The sequence below is a fragment of the Lonchura striata genome, chromosome 2 (genome assembly GCF_050655825.1).
Source record: "Lonchura striata isolate lonStrDom1 chromosome 2, ASM5065582v1, whole genome shotgun sequence".
In the NCBI taxonomy this organism is placed as follows: domain Eukaryota; kingdom Metazoa; phylum Chordata; class Aves; order Passeriformes; family Estrildidae; genus Lonchura; species Lonchura striata.
Window position 1 is genome coordinate 51988152 of NC_140704.1, and position 18268 is coordinate 52006419.

Sequence of the window (18268 nt, forward strand, 5' to 3'; positions counted from 1 at the left end):
TCAACAACCACATACTGTAAACTGCATCATCTCTAACCTCATCTTGTTCTGAAGACAAGCCTGACAGAAATTCCAAAAAAAGGCTGCATACCAGTCATAGGTTAAATGATTGCTACATGTATCTGTAAATTCTGTGATACAAATTGCGATTCATTGAAACACAATAAGCACTGGCAGTTTTGGAGTGAGGGGCAACAAACTAAAGGGAGTCTGGGATCTGAGTAGATGAAAATACAGGAATAGACCAAAGCTAAGAACACAAAGGAAACATTTTGGGGGCTGGTAGTAGCATTAGATGAAGCTAAGAAAGTGCCAGATGTGACCCTAATACTGGACCAGAAGGAGTATTCGTAAGAACTGTAAGAGCTGAGGCTGGGTCATCTCCAGGCAGATTCAATGCTGAACCCTCAAAGTCAGAAGGTTCAGGTCTACTCCCATGGAGCAGATGACAGCAGACAGCTGAAATGTGAATACGCATTTACTTGTTCTAGGACAAAAGAAATTTAAAAAATAAAATAATCTAATCTGCTTGCAACTCAACTGCCAAGATACAATGATGCTGATCAGAGACAAAAACAAATAAGCCTGAAACAAAAAGAAAAAGCAGGCAATCATCACAAAGTGGCTAGCAGAAACTCAGAGCTTCTAATGAAGCTCTGAGTCATGGGTGCACTATCAATGAAGAGTGATGTCACTGAAGTACACGGCCACAAGACTTAGACCTGACAGACAAAAAATGGGGAAGACCAACTGAAAGCATACCATGTAATTGAGAAAGAGTTCTTCTTCTACCAAGTTTACTTAAACTTTTATTAATTTCATACATTTCATAAGTGGATTTCCATCTTTCCATAAAAAGCAGTCTTCAAAGCAAAGCTACTGCCTGCACTGCTGTCTAAGGAAAGACACAGACTACTGGCTGCAGACATGGGGAAGACCACCACACAATGGAGGGGTTATCCTAAGGAATCTATTCTGCTACAAGTGCCCACAGAACATGGAAATTGAAACAGAGTCCAACTCCACACTCATGAGTCCCACCTAAGCAACTATTTCTGAGTCCCAAAGTGGTTTAATCTCTCTCCAGAAAATGCTGCAACACAAAGGCCACATCCTTCTACTGGCATTCACTCAAGTGCTTGAGGAGCAGTAAGACAGGCAAGGTCTTTGGTTGGTGGAGCAGAGTTGTAGGGAACATTGGCATTCCAGCCTTGGTCTTGGGGTCATTTATATCTCCTTGGCCTATTTTTCAGCAGACACAATTCCACCACAGTCACCTGCAGTTACAAGTTCTCCGCACCCAAAAGCATTTATTTTCTTATAAATAGCAAAGGTGATCTCTCAGCATATTCAGTAACAGTGCCTTGTAAAACATAGGTCTGAGAAGTATGAATAGATAAGTTTATTATAATAAATACAGCTGCTTCATAGATGAATGGAGCTGAGACCTCAGTGCACATCTGTACTTAAGAGTAGAATCACTGCTACTGGTACCAAAGAGAGCACTAGAGAGATAGTTATCCAGGTACTTGGTAAATCACACAGCCCTTACGTAAGAAAATGTAAGACAAAAAAAAAAAAGGAAAACGGCTGTCAGGTAGTTTTTTTTTTTTTTTTTTACAGAGTAGAAACAATTGAGACAGAACAGAATTTGCTCAGATTAGAGTCCTGTCTGCTTTGACACAACTAAAATCTCCTACAAGACAAGATACTTGGCTCCTGTCCTTCACACAGACGTGAAAAATAAGAGCAGACAACAGCTGAAAAGGACTTTTTTCTCAACTACTCATTGGGTGAAGAGCCTATAAACACCATCTCTGTACAAGTGATAGTAAAAGGGTTTTAAAATCATGGGGATTAAGGGTTAAAAGGAAAAATTAGCTTAGTAGGCCCTGGAAAAATAAACACCCTAAGCACATGGAGAACTCATACTTGCTAGAACTGCACTGTGTAGCTAGTACATGATAATTGATATAATTGTTAGATGTGATGATTGTTTAGTAATTAAATACAATTACTGTTTAATCATAAGAATAGTCATGAGAAACTATGGTCAGTGACCTAAGAAAGATCACAAGAAACTCATGTCAATGTATACAATAGAACAATATAATTTTAATAATTAATATGTGAGTTATGTAACAATAGAATATAAAATATGTTCAGCTTGAAAGCCATGGCGGAGTAAGATTTGGGTCTGTACCCCTGATTCCCAGAGCTCTTAATAAAAGCACCTGCATATAATCATATCCCGTGATTATGTGTGTTTCCAAATGCTAACAACAAGAACTCAGCAGAATACAGTAAATCTTCCCCCACTTCTGATGGGATGAGAAGTATTTGCTCAGGTGCTCCTATCAAACCAATCCTTCTCACAATCTTCTGCTACCCAAAGGTTTACCATAACCCCAGCCCTCTCCTCCCAGATCCCAAGAAGAAAGCCACCCTGCAGACGAACTCTCTTTCTTGTCTGTAAAGTACAACTACATAGCTTTCTGGCCAGCACGTATCCATCTAGAAATTTTCTCTCTCCCCTTGTGTCAGAACCTAGCAAGAACTGCAGTGGCTTTGGCAGTATATGGAGCCGTAAAGAGCCATTTTTCAATGGCTGCAGGCTTTTCTTTCACAGAGCAAAGCAGAGAAACAGCATTGCTTAAGGCTCTGACAAAAGTAAGCCATATATAACATGTATGACAAGTTTGTATTTTCTGGAGGTGGAATTGTAAATTTCTTGTATCAACAGGAATGAGGAATTCTAGTTATTCATCAGGCCCCATATTAAACAGATGATTAGTTCTTCATATCTCATGCTGCTCCCAGTGGGCAGGCAGTCCTACTGCATCTCATCCCGGCTTTGGGAAATCACAAGCAGTCTGCTGGCAGGGGGCGATGGGTATCCAGGAATTTGCTGTCTGCCTCAATTTAAGATACTAAAGCATAGTAAACCTTTTTTCCTGCACCAAGCCACTGCACGATCAAATGCAGAGAAGGACCGGGTAGTAATGGCCAGCTGTTAAGTGCCATCAAGTCTGTCAACACTTTAATTCAGGGTCTCCCTACTTAGAAAGGGTTAGAACTTCATGATTACTTAGGCATCAGATGCACTTTGACACTGCCCACTGAAGCTCAAACCAGGCGCAACCTTTCCTGTTCCACTGACAGGAAGCCAGAAAAAACTGATTCTCAGTCTCTCATTAGGGTTCTTGCCGGGACATGAAAGAATTGAGACCTGATGGGTATTTCAAATCAAAAACCTTCCACAGGAAAAAGTGAGGCTCACTCATGGTAAGTCACAACTGCAGTTGTCATATCCTCTGGAAATGAGAGGGGAATGGGCCTGGGCTCTCTGCTCCACCTCAGCCAGGGGAGGGTCTGGTCTCAGAGGAGTACCCCACTAGAAGACAGGATGCCCTCTTTTCCTCTTTCCTCACCTTTCTCAGAATTAGCTGCCTATATCTGGTCAGACTCCAACTCCAAAATCATCCTTTCAATCTGAAATTAGGTCCATCACCTGTTTGATGGCTTGTGAAGGTTGATATACTAAACTACTCTCCAGGACTACTCCTAGCAAGTTGAGTTGGCAGCCTAATTCACCCCAGATTGCTTTAGATAATTGAAGGAAATTCCAATTTGTGGCAAGGCACCTACCTACCTGCTGGGTAACTCTAGGCTCTTATTTGGAGCAAGGAGTAAGCTACTTCAAGGACACTGATTTTTGAAGCTAGTTCTGACATGTCACATTGTTATTGTTTAAGGCTACACAGGACTGAGTTATGGTGGTGGGATTCTGTTGCCTTTTATACTGATGGTCTGATAATTACTGCTGTCTTCCTTCTCGAAACAAACCATGCACTTACATTTTTGCAAGGAACTACATCTGCAAACAGGCTCTTCCTGTGGCTGCTCACTGCAAAAGTGAGCCCTGGAGTGAATCCAGGTCTCCATTTGTGTACAGTGCCAGCTATTCAAGATGCCTGGAAGGATGCAAAACTATTACACTGCCTCCCCTCTCCCTCCTCCCTGCTGGCTTCAAATCAAATGGAAGGATAAATCAGCATCTATATTACTTCCCTAAGCACACACCTGCTGACACTTCATGCAGCTGTAATTGCAATGAAAAGCTAAGTGTACCATCAGGAAAGCCAACTTAATTAACAGCAGTAAACACAATAGGATGTGGAGAACAGGCAATAGCCACCATCGTGCAACACAACCAGTGTCTGGTTTGGGGTGGTTTCCCAGCCTCTTGGACACAAGTTGATGGAAGAAGTGCCTTCTGAGCTGAGTAACAGCAAGAGATAAACATTTTTTTTAATGTTTTAATCTGGGACATTTTGCAGGTTCTTGATAATACACAGAATTATTATGGACTGACCACAAAGAACATAAGGACTCACACTCAAAATTGAGATAAGTATGCTTTGTGATAAATACAACAAAACTTAATTAGCAAAGTAAGAGAAGCATGTGGAAATGCACAAAAAATTTATTTCAAAACCTATGAAAAACCACAAACTTAATATATTCCTCATTCTTCTCTACAATAAGAAAAAGAAATTACTCTTCCCATGCAGGGCAGGAACATGTCTTAAAAATGAAGAATATTAGCAAATATACATTTTTAAGGTTTCTATTAATGTTCTTATAGTAATTCTAAACAGATTTCATCAACACAAATGTGTACATTTGCGGTTCTCTGCTGTCTGCAGTAAACTGGTTTCTATAGCCGAAACATACCAGCCTAAAAATATAGCACTTCCACTGCTTTCAACATTAATTCAGGTCCTACTTTGAATAAGAATTAGAGGATAACGAGAGATGCCAGTCTGTTTTGTTCTTCACATAGTTAGCAAGAGCAATGGTTAACACTTCCTTTCAGAGAAAATGTTCATGTTTCTTTCTGGAGGTCTTTCACCTAGTAGCATACCTTTGAGAAGTCAAGACCTACCTAAGACAAGGAACCCAGGGCAGAACTCAGATGCAAAAAGTCAGTATTTAGGAGGCAGAAGATGATACAGGCTACCAAGGAGGCATTTAGAAATCATCACATATACAAGTAGGTGGGTTGTTAGAAAAGCCAAACCTCACCTACAAGTAGTAGCTGGAAGGGACACCAAGTCCAGCAAGAAAAGCTTCCACCACTACACTGGCAGTGGAAGCAATCTGTGGACAAACCAGAGAGTGGGAGATGTCATTTACCCCAGCTTCAGCATGGCTTTCCACATTGTCTCCCTCAACATTCTCATAACCAAGTGCACACCTTACAGCCTGGACAGGCAAGGCAGCTAAATGTGTTAAAAAAGAGCCAAACAAACACCATGGTGAGCTCAGAGGGCAAGGGACAATGGGTGCCCCTCCCTATGGGTGAGTCTCAGCAGCACCAGCCATGGCATATCTATTGCTGCAGACATACACCTTCTGCTCATACTCAAAAACATTCCTGCTGTTTTATAAACATGTCATGAAGCCTGGCAAGGAGAGGATTAGAAACATGCATCTGGAATTTATCACCTCATTAAAAGCCCCAGTATGACGGTAGCTAACAACTGAAAGAAAAATAAACAACAAAAAAAAAACCACCTATGGGATTGTTCAGTCATACCAGGAAATATACTTCACCCTACAGTAAGGGGGACAGTCACAATCATTCCAATCAAACTACTACTCATCAGCAAAACATAAGGCAACCTTCCTGCTCCTATTCACACCCAATTAAGAAATAGAAAAACAACTGGAATATCTTAAGTGCTGCTGGCATCTGCCTATAGGGTTTTGCAATCTAATGCATTCTCTATGTAACTATTCACATCATTGCCATCGAAGAGAAGTACCTTGACTGTTTCTTCTGCCAACCATCAGCACATCCAAGATAAGGCTGAGCTGGCTTACTTAAGTGAGAGTGGGATGAGGATACTTGCAGAGCATCAGTCGAGTCTCTTGAGACAGCTTTAAATTCTGAATCACTTTCTGTGCATCCACACAAGAAGACATATGATCTAATTCTTTAAGCAAACTCAGGAACAACTTGGCTCCCTGCTTTTTCAATGACTAATTTCTTTCTCTGCTTTATATTTGCTTACTTATTTTTCTAAGTCATATTAAAATAACATTTTGCTGAAGTAGTAGAAAAGTATCCAACTGATAACAGTCTCTGGTGACTCAGACGACAAGGACACGGAGAAACAGTTGGATGGGCTAGGGAAATAAGTTAAGAGCAGTCTTGGAAATTGTCTGTATTAAGGACAGAAGCCCAGCATATGTCTCTCAAATTCTTGGTAAGCTTTCCATGTTCACTTCTGGTCTGAAATAAGCTGTACCTTACTCCCACAGGAGAGGGAAAAGATTTTGGAAAATTATCAATTTCTCAGTCTAGTCTTAAGAAATGGAATTACATTTGGAAGAAACATGCATAAATTAAACTAAAGCTTATTGATTATATATGAGGGATAGTATAATTATTTCAATTGGAAAACATTATTTTTAAAAACACTAATACTATTAAATAATTGGACAGAAAGATGTATCATTAGTTCTGGAACTGTGATCTTCAACCTTTGCCCTAGCTGTTAAGATGGAAAGCATAAAATACAAGTTTTAAGAAAGTCTTGAACAGTATTTCTAACAGTTTTTTATTTTTAAAATTATTATACTGGAAGGCAGATTGAATAAAAAAACTAAAAAAAACTTAAGCTCCAAAAGAGGAACTGTCATATCATTCCAAGTTTTACCCACCCAAATGTAGCTGAATTTCCAGAACACTTCTTTTGGCGCACTGTTCCTCTGGCTTAGCAGACACATTCTTATCTGTCTTTGGATGGCTGAAGTAGAGCCTTTACAGGAAAGATTAACTCAGCTATCTTGCCTTTAAACTTCCGAGAAAAGCAAACCACCACTTTATATGACAGCCCCCTAGATTTCTATTACCCTGGGTAATTTAAAGAGAGGCAAGTGCCTTGCAGGAGGATGTGCCTACCCAGGAGCAATAAGGCGTGCAGCTGGGCCAGTTCAGGGATACCTCGGTCCCAGCATGCCACAGAGCATTTGTGAATAGACACAGTACTTGGCATTTCTGAGCTGACATGCCAACCTTTTCATTATAATACCAACTGTCTCCGTGAGAGATGTGACATAGTGCCAGCATGGGATTGAAATCACAGGAAAATCATTAAAAAGGACTGCATTGCTGGGTTTCCTAAGTCTCCAAAGATAGTCTCAGGACAAAAGGAGAGACTACATATATTACCTGGGGAGAAAAAAGTTTGTTCACAAAATCAGTGATAGAAACAAATGGAATCTACTGTGAACTCCTTTAAATATAAATCTAAACCTATCTGCTTTGTATGAACTGTTGCTACAGAAACGGTAAGATAAAATAAAACCCGTTTCACTACAGCACATGCCAGATCTAGATTCGTACAGAGGAGGCACTCTCAGGACAAAGTTATGTATTATGTCTTCAGATAATTTACCATGTAACCATATGCTGATGGAGACGATGCTATTCATGCCTCCTCCCCCACAATATGCAGAATACTCCCTTTCCTCCCATTTCACCAGTGTTTGCCAAAAACTACACCAAGCTGATTCAACACTGACTTGAATGTGCTAAAATGAACAACTTTCTGTGGGATTAGCAAATTGAATTAATTCAGTGAAGGGTCAAACAAGTGCTGAAGCAATGGGACTTCGTCCTAAGATATTGAGATTGGAGTGGTGCCTCTCCTCTACCATACAGGTGTGAGAAGACAGCACAGGTAGGAAGCAGCTGGGGACCCTAGACAACAGAAACTGAAATTGCAAAGGTAACAAAGCCCAAGCACTGCAGACAGGCACTACCTTCCTATTGCTTTGATGCATTCCCCCTTTAACCCTACTGGGCTCCTGTGCACTCAAATACCCTCTTCCCACTCCATTCCTTATTCCTTCACTTGTCACACATAGTATCTGTCCTCTGAGCTTTACCATCCCCAAATCCTTATCGTCTTTCCCTAGTGTTTCTTCTTGCCCACTTAAACTCATAATCACAACATTAGCATTAACATGACACCCATCACCATCGGGACAATTGCTGAGCACACATATCCTGCCCCCTCCCTTCTTCCATTTACTTGCACTGTTCAGGACAGTGGCAACCATAACACTTTCATGCGATGACTTGGATAACATGGTGCTGCAGTAACTACAATAAAACACACGATTACTAGTGACAGCCTTCTGATTGACTTGACCGTGTCTATCTATAACAGGATTTTTTTGTAGCCCTTTCATTTGCAGGAGTCTGTAGGTACACAAAGGGTCTGGACCAATACCCAATCTCCAAGTAGCCACCCCTTTGTATTGCCAAGGAAGACAAACATATCTTTGAAAGCACGTGGGCAGAAACATAAGCAAAACACCAAGGTGATGATGAATAACACACTCCTGAATGTCAAGGTACAGTGGGATTTTCGTAATATTGTGACATCCCAGCTTCTTTCCCACATTGCAGAAAAGCAAAATAAAATGTAGGTGGAACCAAAGTCCTGTTGTTATTATCATACAAAGAATATGAACTTATTTAAATCCCTCCATCTGTTTTGGTCAACCATTTATGAGTAATTCTCAACATTTCAGTCACCTGAAAAAAAGACAGTGAGTGCTAGGCACAAACACTTCCTAAGCAGTTAATATCCAGGATCACAGATGATTAAATCATGGTGTTTCATTCCTTCTGTGGGCTTTGTTTTGCAACTGGCTTCCTGCCTGCTTTTTGTCTCTAGCATTTCTCTCCTGCTTCTGGCAGATGAAGTGGAGGTGGACAAGTAAAGGGAGGGAAGTTCTTGGTAGCGTAAGGATTACAGTAATTTCCAATCCTTCAGCAAGAAAGAGCTTGCTCAGGGAACAGATAACCTAATGCTCTCCCACCCGACCTTTTTCTTTTTCTAACTTATGTTTACAGTTGCAATTATAATGTTTGCAATTATAAAGTTATACAACCCAGATACAAAGTTCACCACATTTATCTCCATTCTACCCTCAAACCCACATCGAATGTACCTCCCACCCATATATTTCCTCCACTTTTTTTGTTGTTGCTGTGGGTAATATGAAACAAAAAAAACTGAAATTAGAGAGATCCTCAGTCATATACCTACAGGTCATTGACATTTGGTTCATACCCAAGCTTGATGTGAAAGTAGATGTCACTCATCAAAAAGACTTATGCCATGGATAACAAATCATCTCAAACCTCTAAATTAAACAACAGTATTAGCACAGGGACAAAGTTACTTTCAAAGCATTCTTGGTATTCTGTCTGATTACCTGTCCTTGTTCAAAACAAAGGGAGAACTGTCTTCACACTGGTCTACTTATGTTCCCTTTCAGTGTTCTGAAATAAGAGCTGTTCAAGTACTTGAGTTTTGTTTTCAGTTGGAAAGGTCATCTGCGGTGCATGGCAAAAGGAATCTGTACACTTTTTTTAATAAGGAAAAAGGGAAAGAGATGGGTTACAGGGAAGGAGGGAAATGAAAGCTTACTGCATCTTCATTTTTGAATTTGCAAAAGTCTAAGATGAGTTATAGAAAAAGTAAAATTAGTAAAAGAGCAACAGTCTAAGAACCTACAGAATCTAATTCTGTTTTCAAAAAGAAAAGCAATGACTACTTACATATAATATGTAGGATATAATCCTTCAAAGTACCAGCAATGCTTTTTGGCCTCCGTACACTACAAAGAAAGAAAAATATGGTATTAATATTTACATAGGATGCTTTACAGTTATAAACACAAGCTTAGAGTATTTATAAATACTGTGACTTGGAGCAGTTAGGAAAGGTTTATATTCCCAAAGATTTCCCAATCCAGATACGCACAGCACATGGGAAGTCAGTTCACGTAAATGGCAGCGTGTCCTGCCAGGATTCAGATCCCTCACACAGGGCTTTGTCTGCGGGGCCCCACCAGCTTCCCACAGTCCCAAACAAAGTCAGTACATTTGGCGCAGACCCAGGATCCAGCTGCATGCGTTCCCTGGCTGAGCTGCCGCCCTAATACCATGGACAACTTAAGAGCCGTGGTGGTTATAGCCCCTTATGTGACACCCAAGGCACAGGCAATTTGATGATACTACACATATGACTACACAGTAAATTCAACAGTTATAGGGAATTATTAATCTTTCTGGAAGTGTGTAACATGCAGAGCCAGGCTCAGGAAGGAGCATAATGGAGAACCATCTATCCCATCTCCTCTTCCCACAGCTTGGAAATGTCTTAAGTGCTCATTAAAGTAGCAGGGAAAGGAAACTGCTTTCTGAAGCTCAGGGTATTGTTCTCCTTTGCAGATTGCCCATGTATCCCTGCGCAAGGATGGGGACAGGCATTTCCTCAGCATGTGTGTGCCAGAGACGTGAGAAGTGCTCATCCTTAAGGGTGCTGTCAGAGCACAGGCCACAGCTCAGAACAATAGCAGCCCCTAATAAAGAAAACCAGATGTCAAGCTCAAGATCTATACAATGCACAAAATATTTCTGTGTATCCCACTGACATCACTAGCACAAAATACCAACTTCACTGCAGACACAGTTCCAGCAGCTCCTCTGCAAGCTGTATTATCCCATCACTCGTGGACAGGGCATTGTGGGATGCCCTCTGCAGAGCAGTGAGGAATATCTGGGGTTTTAGCGACAATTCCCTCTGCTGCTCACACCTGACAACAGAGAACCCTTGGCACACTGCCAGAGTTTGGATCATTCTTCATGTTCACTTGGCAGCTCACCTTTAAATAATAGCTCATTTAAGTTTATTAGCCTTCCCAAATCCCAGAATACTAAATGAATCCAGTTAGGACAAAGACAAAGTGGTTTTAGATCCTTGAGTCTCACTCTTCATGAATAAAAAAGGCTGCAAACTCTTTAATGAGTGTCTGATGAGCTAAATCACAGACAGATCAATTACAGCCTATGAAGACAAACTGCTAAGGATTAAATTGTTAAGAGTGGTACAGGAGATTAGAGGATGAGGAGAAGATGCTCTTGATGCATGTGATGAAGCCTTTTTCCAGTAACACAACAGACTCACACCAGTCTTTGAGATGCACAAGCTTTAGCTTATGCCGGAAGGACCAGTCCTCTTTCCCTAGGATAAACACAGCAGAAACCTTGTGCCCCCCACAAACTGATGCCACAGTCCAGGCAGTTCATTCAGGAGGACTCCTTAGCTTCTACTGAAGCAAGCAGTGTTCAAAGATCCATCTCTGCATTTGCCCTATTCCCTCTTTGTACCCCTCCTTCAAAGCTTCCAGCTTTTTAACCCTTCCTTCCAAATATTTTCACCACCTGGCTGTTTCCTTTTACTCTAAAATTAGAAACATGTTAAGTTTCACTCCATAACACCATGCAAACCTACATGCATTGGAAAACCCAGCAGGCATGCTGCCAAGTCACTGAAAAGTATTTTGGCTCTTCACCTTTGAAGGCTGTAGATCAGCAGACGTTGCCTAAATTCCCAGTGTCTGCAGGTCAACCCCCTGGGAAGCCTCATTTCAGAGTACAGCTTGGGGTGGCGCTGCCATTAAACGTTTTTCCTTCCTACTTCTCAGCCAGCATGAGTCACCATTTACCTCAACAGCCTTGAAGCCTTTTGTCAGTCTCAAACATTTTAATTGATGTTTTCCCAGAAATGTTTCTGAGCACATGGAGCCGGCATAGCCTTTGTAAGTGTAAAGCAGGCATTTACATTCAGCACTCTCCCCCCATATTTTAATCTGCTTTACAAGTTCTAAAATTAATTGGGAAGATTCCACCTTCCAACATCCCCCTAACTGTAGGATTTCAGTTTCTGCCTCTATATAATTCTCTTTTTCAGACAGCCAATATGCTTACTGCTGTCACAAGAAAGACTCCAGCCTGTGAAAATTCCTTCCAGTTTACAGGGCTTAGCTACCTGCTCTAAACATCCTTTGGTGTCCAGATTTAGTTTTAAACTGGCCCTGGAAGAGTAGGAACCAATCCCAGTTCTGCCCTTTTAAAATCTCACAGTGCTATGAATACTGCATGGCAGTTATACAGCTCTCCTACACGGGAATCAGGCAAAAAAAAAATCAAGTAGACCTCAAATGTGAGCAGCACAGCCAAATCTGATCCACATGACATGTCAGACAGATTTACACACACAAGGGCAAACCGCCGAGCTCCCTGCTCAGTTAAACTCCCACCCATCTCCATGGCAACTTTACTCCAGCAAAGCCTGACACAAAGCAGGCAGCTACTAACCAGGCTCTCTACTGCTGGTTAGCAGCTCTGCAGGAATTCGCTACTGAGAATAGGTTGAGAATGTCACTGCCGATGAGGATCTGAGTGCCTTTAACACTCAGGCACCAGAGAGATGAACGGGGGTCAGGGTACAGATTAGCTTTTCCCACCCCACATACAGCCTCTGAAGAAGGCTATGATAATCTGCCACTTGCTAAGATCCAAATTATTCTACTGAGTGGCACTGGCCTCAAGAGCTAAGCTGGTGGAGAGCCACACAAGAGTAAGAGGAGACATATGCCATTGGCATCAGGCTCTCAGCCTTTGGAGAGCCATGTCCTTGTAGCTGTTTGAGACTATTAAATCCTCAGGAAACCACAGCTGGCAGGAACTCGCTGCAGCCCACAAACCAGATGCAAAGGGAAGATTAGTCATATTGCTGCAATACAACAGGACCTCACACATCAGGATGGGTGCCCACTCTGCCAGCTCCCATATCAAGACAGGCAGGCTGTATCTCAGACTTCCTAACAAGCATGCATTCATGTATTTAAAAAGTCATTTACCCATTCACTAATAGCCAAAACAGTAAGTCTACAGTTTTATAACTAAGATTAGATACAGCCCTACTGATACTTCCAGCTTTTCTAGGGGAAGGACTCTGTACATTTCTCTTATAAAATTCTCTCTTCTATGCCCTTTAAGAATTTGGCACAGTTATAAAATATAAATATGAGAATACATTCAATTTTAAAACAAATTATGCAGGTTTAATTAGGTGTGCATATGTAATCTTTAGAGAATTAATGGTATGTGAATTAGCCAGATGCTTGAATACATTCCTTAAGTTTGCAAAGAAAAGGAGAGAAAGAGAAAAACCACAAGACTTGTTTTTTTGTTCATCTGATTTTAAATAAATCAGCATCTGTCTTGTAGCCTGCTTTCTCTGCAAGACTGTAGCAATGTGAATTTCAAGCTGTCCTTTTCTGCGGCCTCTAAATTATTTCAGATTTCCTTTAAAAAAGGACACCTGCTTCCTGTCGATTGATATTGCAAATGTTACGGCTGCTAGTAAGAACAATGAGAAACAGAAGTTACTAAAACATTATCCAAAGACTGGTTTTGATCACCCCATAAAATACAGAACAAAATACATATGTATGCACATGGTGTGGGAGATGCTAGAGCAGGCAGCCTGCTCACTGAATGTCAGGTGGTATTCCACAGATAGGCTTTGCAGGATTTGCAGAAATACTATCTCTAGCAGGAATATCCTCCACATTGCACGTCACTTATCTCTCAGTCCACATGACAATAAAAACAAAATAGATCTGATCAATTAATTACTCTTTGTAATCAAGATATTCACAGCCAGTGCCTTCAGTGGAGCTTTGGAAATTAGTAACAAAAAATTAAAAGCAAGTAAAGCCCCATATGCATATTCCAGCATGAGTATAGTCCATTTCTGTTATGGGTACCAATGGAAAAAAGCAGCCTGCTGTGGACAGCCATGCCTGTGGAGGGCAGATGGAGGGCAGTTGCTATCTGTATGCTGAAGGGACATCCAGAGTGAATTTGTGACATCTGCTCAAAGCCAGATTCTGTAGGAGGCTGTTATCAGCCACAAGGCTGATGAAAATCTATCAGTTACCAGCAACTGAGGGTGAGCCTTTCTTTTCCATTATGTATTACAGTTATAAGAATCCAAGGTAGATTCAGAGGAACAACAACACATATTTAACAGTGACCTGCCATACTGATATGATTGAAATGGCTCCTGGTATTCTGGGGTGACCTGCTTAGGGGCTGTAACTTCCCACTTAGCTGGGTATATGTTATACATTATTAGGGTTCGAGATGATCCACATACCAGTCCTGTGGCTACAGCCTCTGAGGCTCTGCTCGGATTAATAAACAGATGAACAGGAAGAAAGACTAGACGTATCTTTGAAAAGTATAATGCTAGAAATATCTTATTTTTTCTGAGCACCACACAATCTTATTCCAACACACAGCCAGAACTCTGTCTTCTGTACTGCTGGATCAAACTAAAAACTGAGAAAATGGGAAGGACAACACCCTTCTCATCATATGGCTCCACAGCATCCAAGAAACAACAATGTATACCTGCTGCCTCTCTTACAGAAGGCCATTTGCAAAATTCAGATCTTCTCTGGTTTTATTGGTCACTGCATGTGGCAAACACTCGATGAAGCCCAGACAAAAAGAAGATAATAAAGTCCATGGTGCAACTCCAGACTAAATAAGCAGTTCCAGAAGACACAGTATTGGCTACGAATCACAATGTTTTATGGGATCTGACCTTTAAAACTGCATCAGTTTTCAGAACACTATCTCTTTCAGTGCCTACACAAGAGCTGGAAGCATTATGAGATACAAGCTGGGCTGTATCAGAAGAACTTCTGTGTGCTGAAAGTTTGAAAGACTATATGTGCAGACACAAGAATATGAAGCATCCTGTTCTTTTATTGCCAAGAAAAGGGCAAACTATCCATTAAAGTAAGAGACACTGTATCCTGAATCTGGAAAGTGCAGCCTAAGGGTGAAAACAGTTTGCTAGAGAAAACACATTTTGTTTTAGCCTTGCCTGAATCCATCAAAATTCATCCCTGCTTCTTCCCTGGTGATGCAAACAGCTGAGGGTGAAAGTTGCCCATCTGCAAAACTATTCCAAGACACTGAGCTAGCAAGCTCATGTTACCAGCAATTTCAACATATACCCTTGTTGCAAAAGACAGGAGCAACTTTTACTAAAACTCAGGTATTTTTACTTAATGAAGTAACTAGAACACATCAGGAAGATCTTCTATAAAAGGATGCCAATCCTTTATCAAGCTTTCCCTCCCATTTAACAGTAAACAGAATACTATTTCACCTATACATCTCATTCACCAACACCAAGATTACAAAGTCATATAACTCACAGTATAAATAATGATTTTTGTATAAAGGAAATTAAATTGGTTTGGTTAAAACTTTTTGGTTAAGACAATTGCTTTTAGTTAGACTTTTTGTCTGTTCTCTAAGAAAGAAGGGAATATTTCTGATAATAGGATTCGTAAAAGAAACAACTTTTCCACCTGGAATTAACGAGTGTGTGTTTTTCAACAGCAAAAAATTTCAGCACAAGCATCTAATTTTTATTACTTCTTGTGCTGTTCAGAGCACATGTATTAATCATCATATTTTTATTTAGAATTAGTGTGGGTTTAGCATTAGATAGCTTCCCATCACAAAGCATTATTGTACATTTATATCTATTAACCTTTCCCACAGAGGAAATAAAATTATCCCTTGTGTGCCATTTCACCATTTCATTTCAGGAACCTGACTCATCTATTTGTTTCATTTTCTTTCTTTCTTTCTTTCTTTTTTTTTTTTTTTGGCCATTATGCAGCAAATCACAAATGCACTTCAGTCCCAGAACAATACAATTTCAGTTGAATATAATTCCTTCATCCATATACAAGGGGGGTAAAAAGGGAAGGAATAAAAGGCAAAGCAAGGCACCCTTATTTTCCAGAGCCCAAGGCAGGGAGGGTGCGGGGCCGGCGCTCAGCACCGCGGACAGCGTCCTTCCTCCCCGCTGCTGCACCTGCCCCACAGCCCGACCGGGGCAATAAATCACCGATACAAAACCTCACCCACACACATCACCTCACACAGCTCTCAGCTTTCTCTCCGTTCTCACCTACACCTCTAACAGCAGCCACACCTACTAATTATCTCTTCGCATGTGTGAGCACTTACATGAGAAATTAATAAGCACTACCACCATAGAATCACAGAACATCGCAACTTGGAATGGCCCCATAAAAATCATTCAGTCTAGGTCCCTGTTCCTCACAGGACTGCCTAACATTACACCATATGGCTGAGAGCATCATCCAGATGCTCCTTGAACTCTGCCAGGCTTGGTGCCACAACCCCTTCCCTGGATAGGCTGTTCCAGTGATTTTCTCAGCGAGGAACCTTTTCCTAATGCCCAGCCTGAACTTCCACCAATGCAACTTCATTCCATCCCCTCACATTTTACTGCTGGTCAGCAGAGAGAGACTAGAAACTCCCATCCACTACCCCTCTTAAAGAAGTTATAGACTTCCATGGGATCACCCCTCAGCCTTCTTTTCTCCACACTCCACCAAACCAGCGATCCCAGTTGTCTCTTATTACATCCTACCCTCAAGGTCTTTCACCACCTCAGTTACCCTCCTCTTGACACTCTCCAATAATTTTATGTTCTTCTAGTATTGTGGCACCCAGAACTGCACGTGGGGCTCCAGATGGAGCCACACCTTTCAATGCACTGTAGAGCAGGATACTGGACTAGCTTCCCTGGACCAGCTGGCAATGCTGAGTTTGATGCATCCAGGACACAGCTGGCCCTTTTGGCTTCCAGGGCATACTGCTGACTCATATCCAACTTCATATCAACCCAAACCACCATCAGACTGCCTTAGACAGAACAGCTGCACTCAATCTTTTTGAAACGGTTTGGAAAGCACAGTTATGACAGTTGTCATAGTTGTGTGAAATAGCCAGCTCAGTTCTACATCAGAATGTCAAACCAGATGCTTACAAAAGCGCCAAGAAAGCCTCAATATCAGAGAAGTTTAGGACTTGCTTTACCTTCTTTCTTTCATTTCTACACCCATGAATGCAGTGATAATTGCACAAATATAAAAGGTGGGGAGTGGGGGCATTTAAACCTTCCTGGTGGAATTGACCTCACAATGAAAGTTCTAACGTTAGACCTGCAAGAAAGCGTGAGCCATGCCACATACTGAAGGCATTTTTACCCAAGAAAAGCAAAACGGACTCAACATTCCAATGGTGTCTTCAATGGGGGTAGTGGCAGACTTTTTAGTTATAACTGCAAGGAAACAGATGTAACATTTTCCCAACTCCTTTTGCAGAAGTTGATCCATTTCAAATGGTACTGGACAGGTTCCACAGCTCCAAAATTGAATTTAGCTTCTGTAATTACTCTTTTTCCTTTTATATGCATATGAAAAAGAAAACCAAGGGTATTATTATTTTCATTCTTTAACTACAGAAAAAGTAATATCATAAAACAACCCATAAAGTAGGGTGATGGGAGGAGGGAATCACTTGCCAGGAATAGAAAGGAAAACCATGCCAAGAGTGAGGACATTGCTATTTCCACCTGCAGTCTCTTTAAAAATTAAACAAACCTAAATGAAAATTTTCATATAAAATGATTTGGTGATACAATGTTTTTACTTTTATGCCTCTAGTGAACACCATGAACACAGACACCAAACCAGCTTTCCTTTGACTAAGAACTGGAAGCTTGCTTCATCTCCAGCCTCGACCCTGAATGGGCACTTCCTGCTGGCAAGAACTGATGCTATTTAGAGTACTACTAAGGGAGAAGTCTAGTTTTAGGTTTCCCCAGTTTTTATCTAAAACTACACTAGTCCATGCTGAACAGGCAATTTTGCCTGCTTCCTACAAGCATTTTATTCTTCCACTTTACCATCCCAAGAATGAAAACTATCCTTAAATTACCTAGTACTAAAATCCTCAGGGGTTGTCTTTCATCTACTAAGCTAATAAAACCAAAGCAAAGAAAGACTGAGCAAAAGAAGATTAATTCAGACTCAATTTTCTTAGTCATCTGCAGAGCAGACAAGATCGAGGCACTTAAAAGCACTGCACTACAGATGCTGGTTATTTAAGTTATGACAGCCCTTCAAAGGATGCAGGAAAATGGATTTCTTGGATGGTCCCTAGGACATAGGGCAGCTGCTTTGGGAGTTCCCAAGCTCTGTTCTGTTGACTTTATGCAGCCCCCATGTGCTCATTTGTTCCACAGAGAGACAGCGCAAGCTGAGAGAACAGAGTGCAGCTGCATAATCATGGAAACTCTTGCTCCTCTCCCTAATACCCTTATTTTTCATTCTTGACATTTAATCCAGAGATGCACACCTTCCTCAGATCCTTCTTATGAGGTGTTATTGGAAAACAAAACATTTTTTTTTTTATAACTAA

The 18268-nt window shown here is 41.0% G+C and overlaps 1 protein-coding gene across 1 annotated transcript in view; it reads right to left on the minus strand.

Moving 5' to 3' along the window:
• Nucleotides 1-18268, minus strand: part of VOPP1 (VOPP1 WW domain binding protein) — a 63027-nt gene that overhangs the window by 9387 nt on the left and 35372 nt on the right. Inside the window, exon 2 of the mRNA XM_021531479.4 lies at nucleotides 9650-9708. Within this exon, the coding sequence (XP_021387154.1) occupies nucleotides 9650-9708 (59 nt within the window). The remainder of the gene's footprint in view (nucleotides 1-9649; nucleotides 9709-18268) is intronic.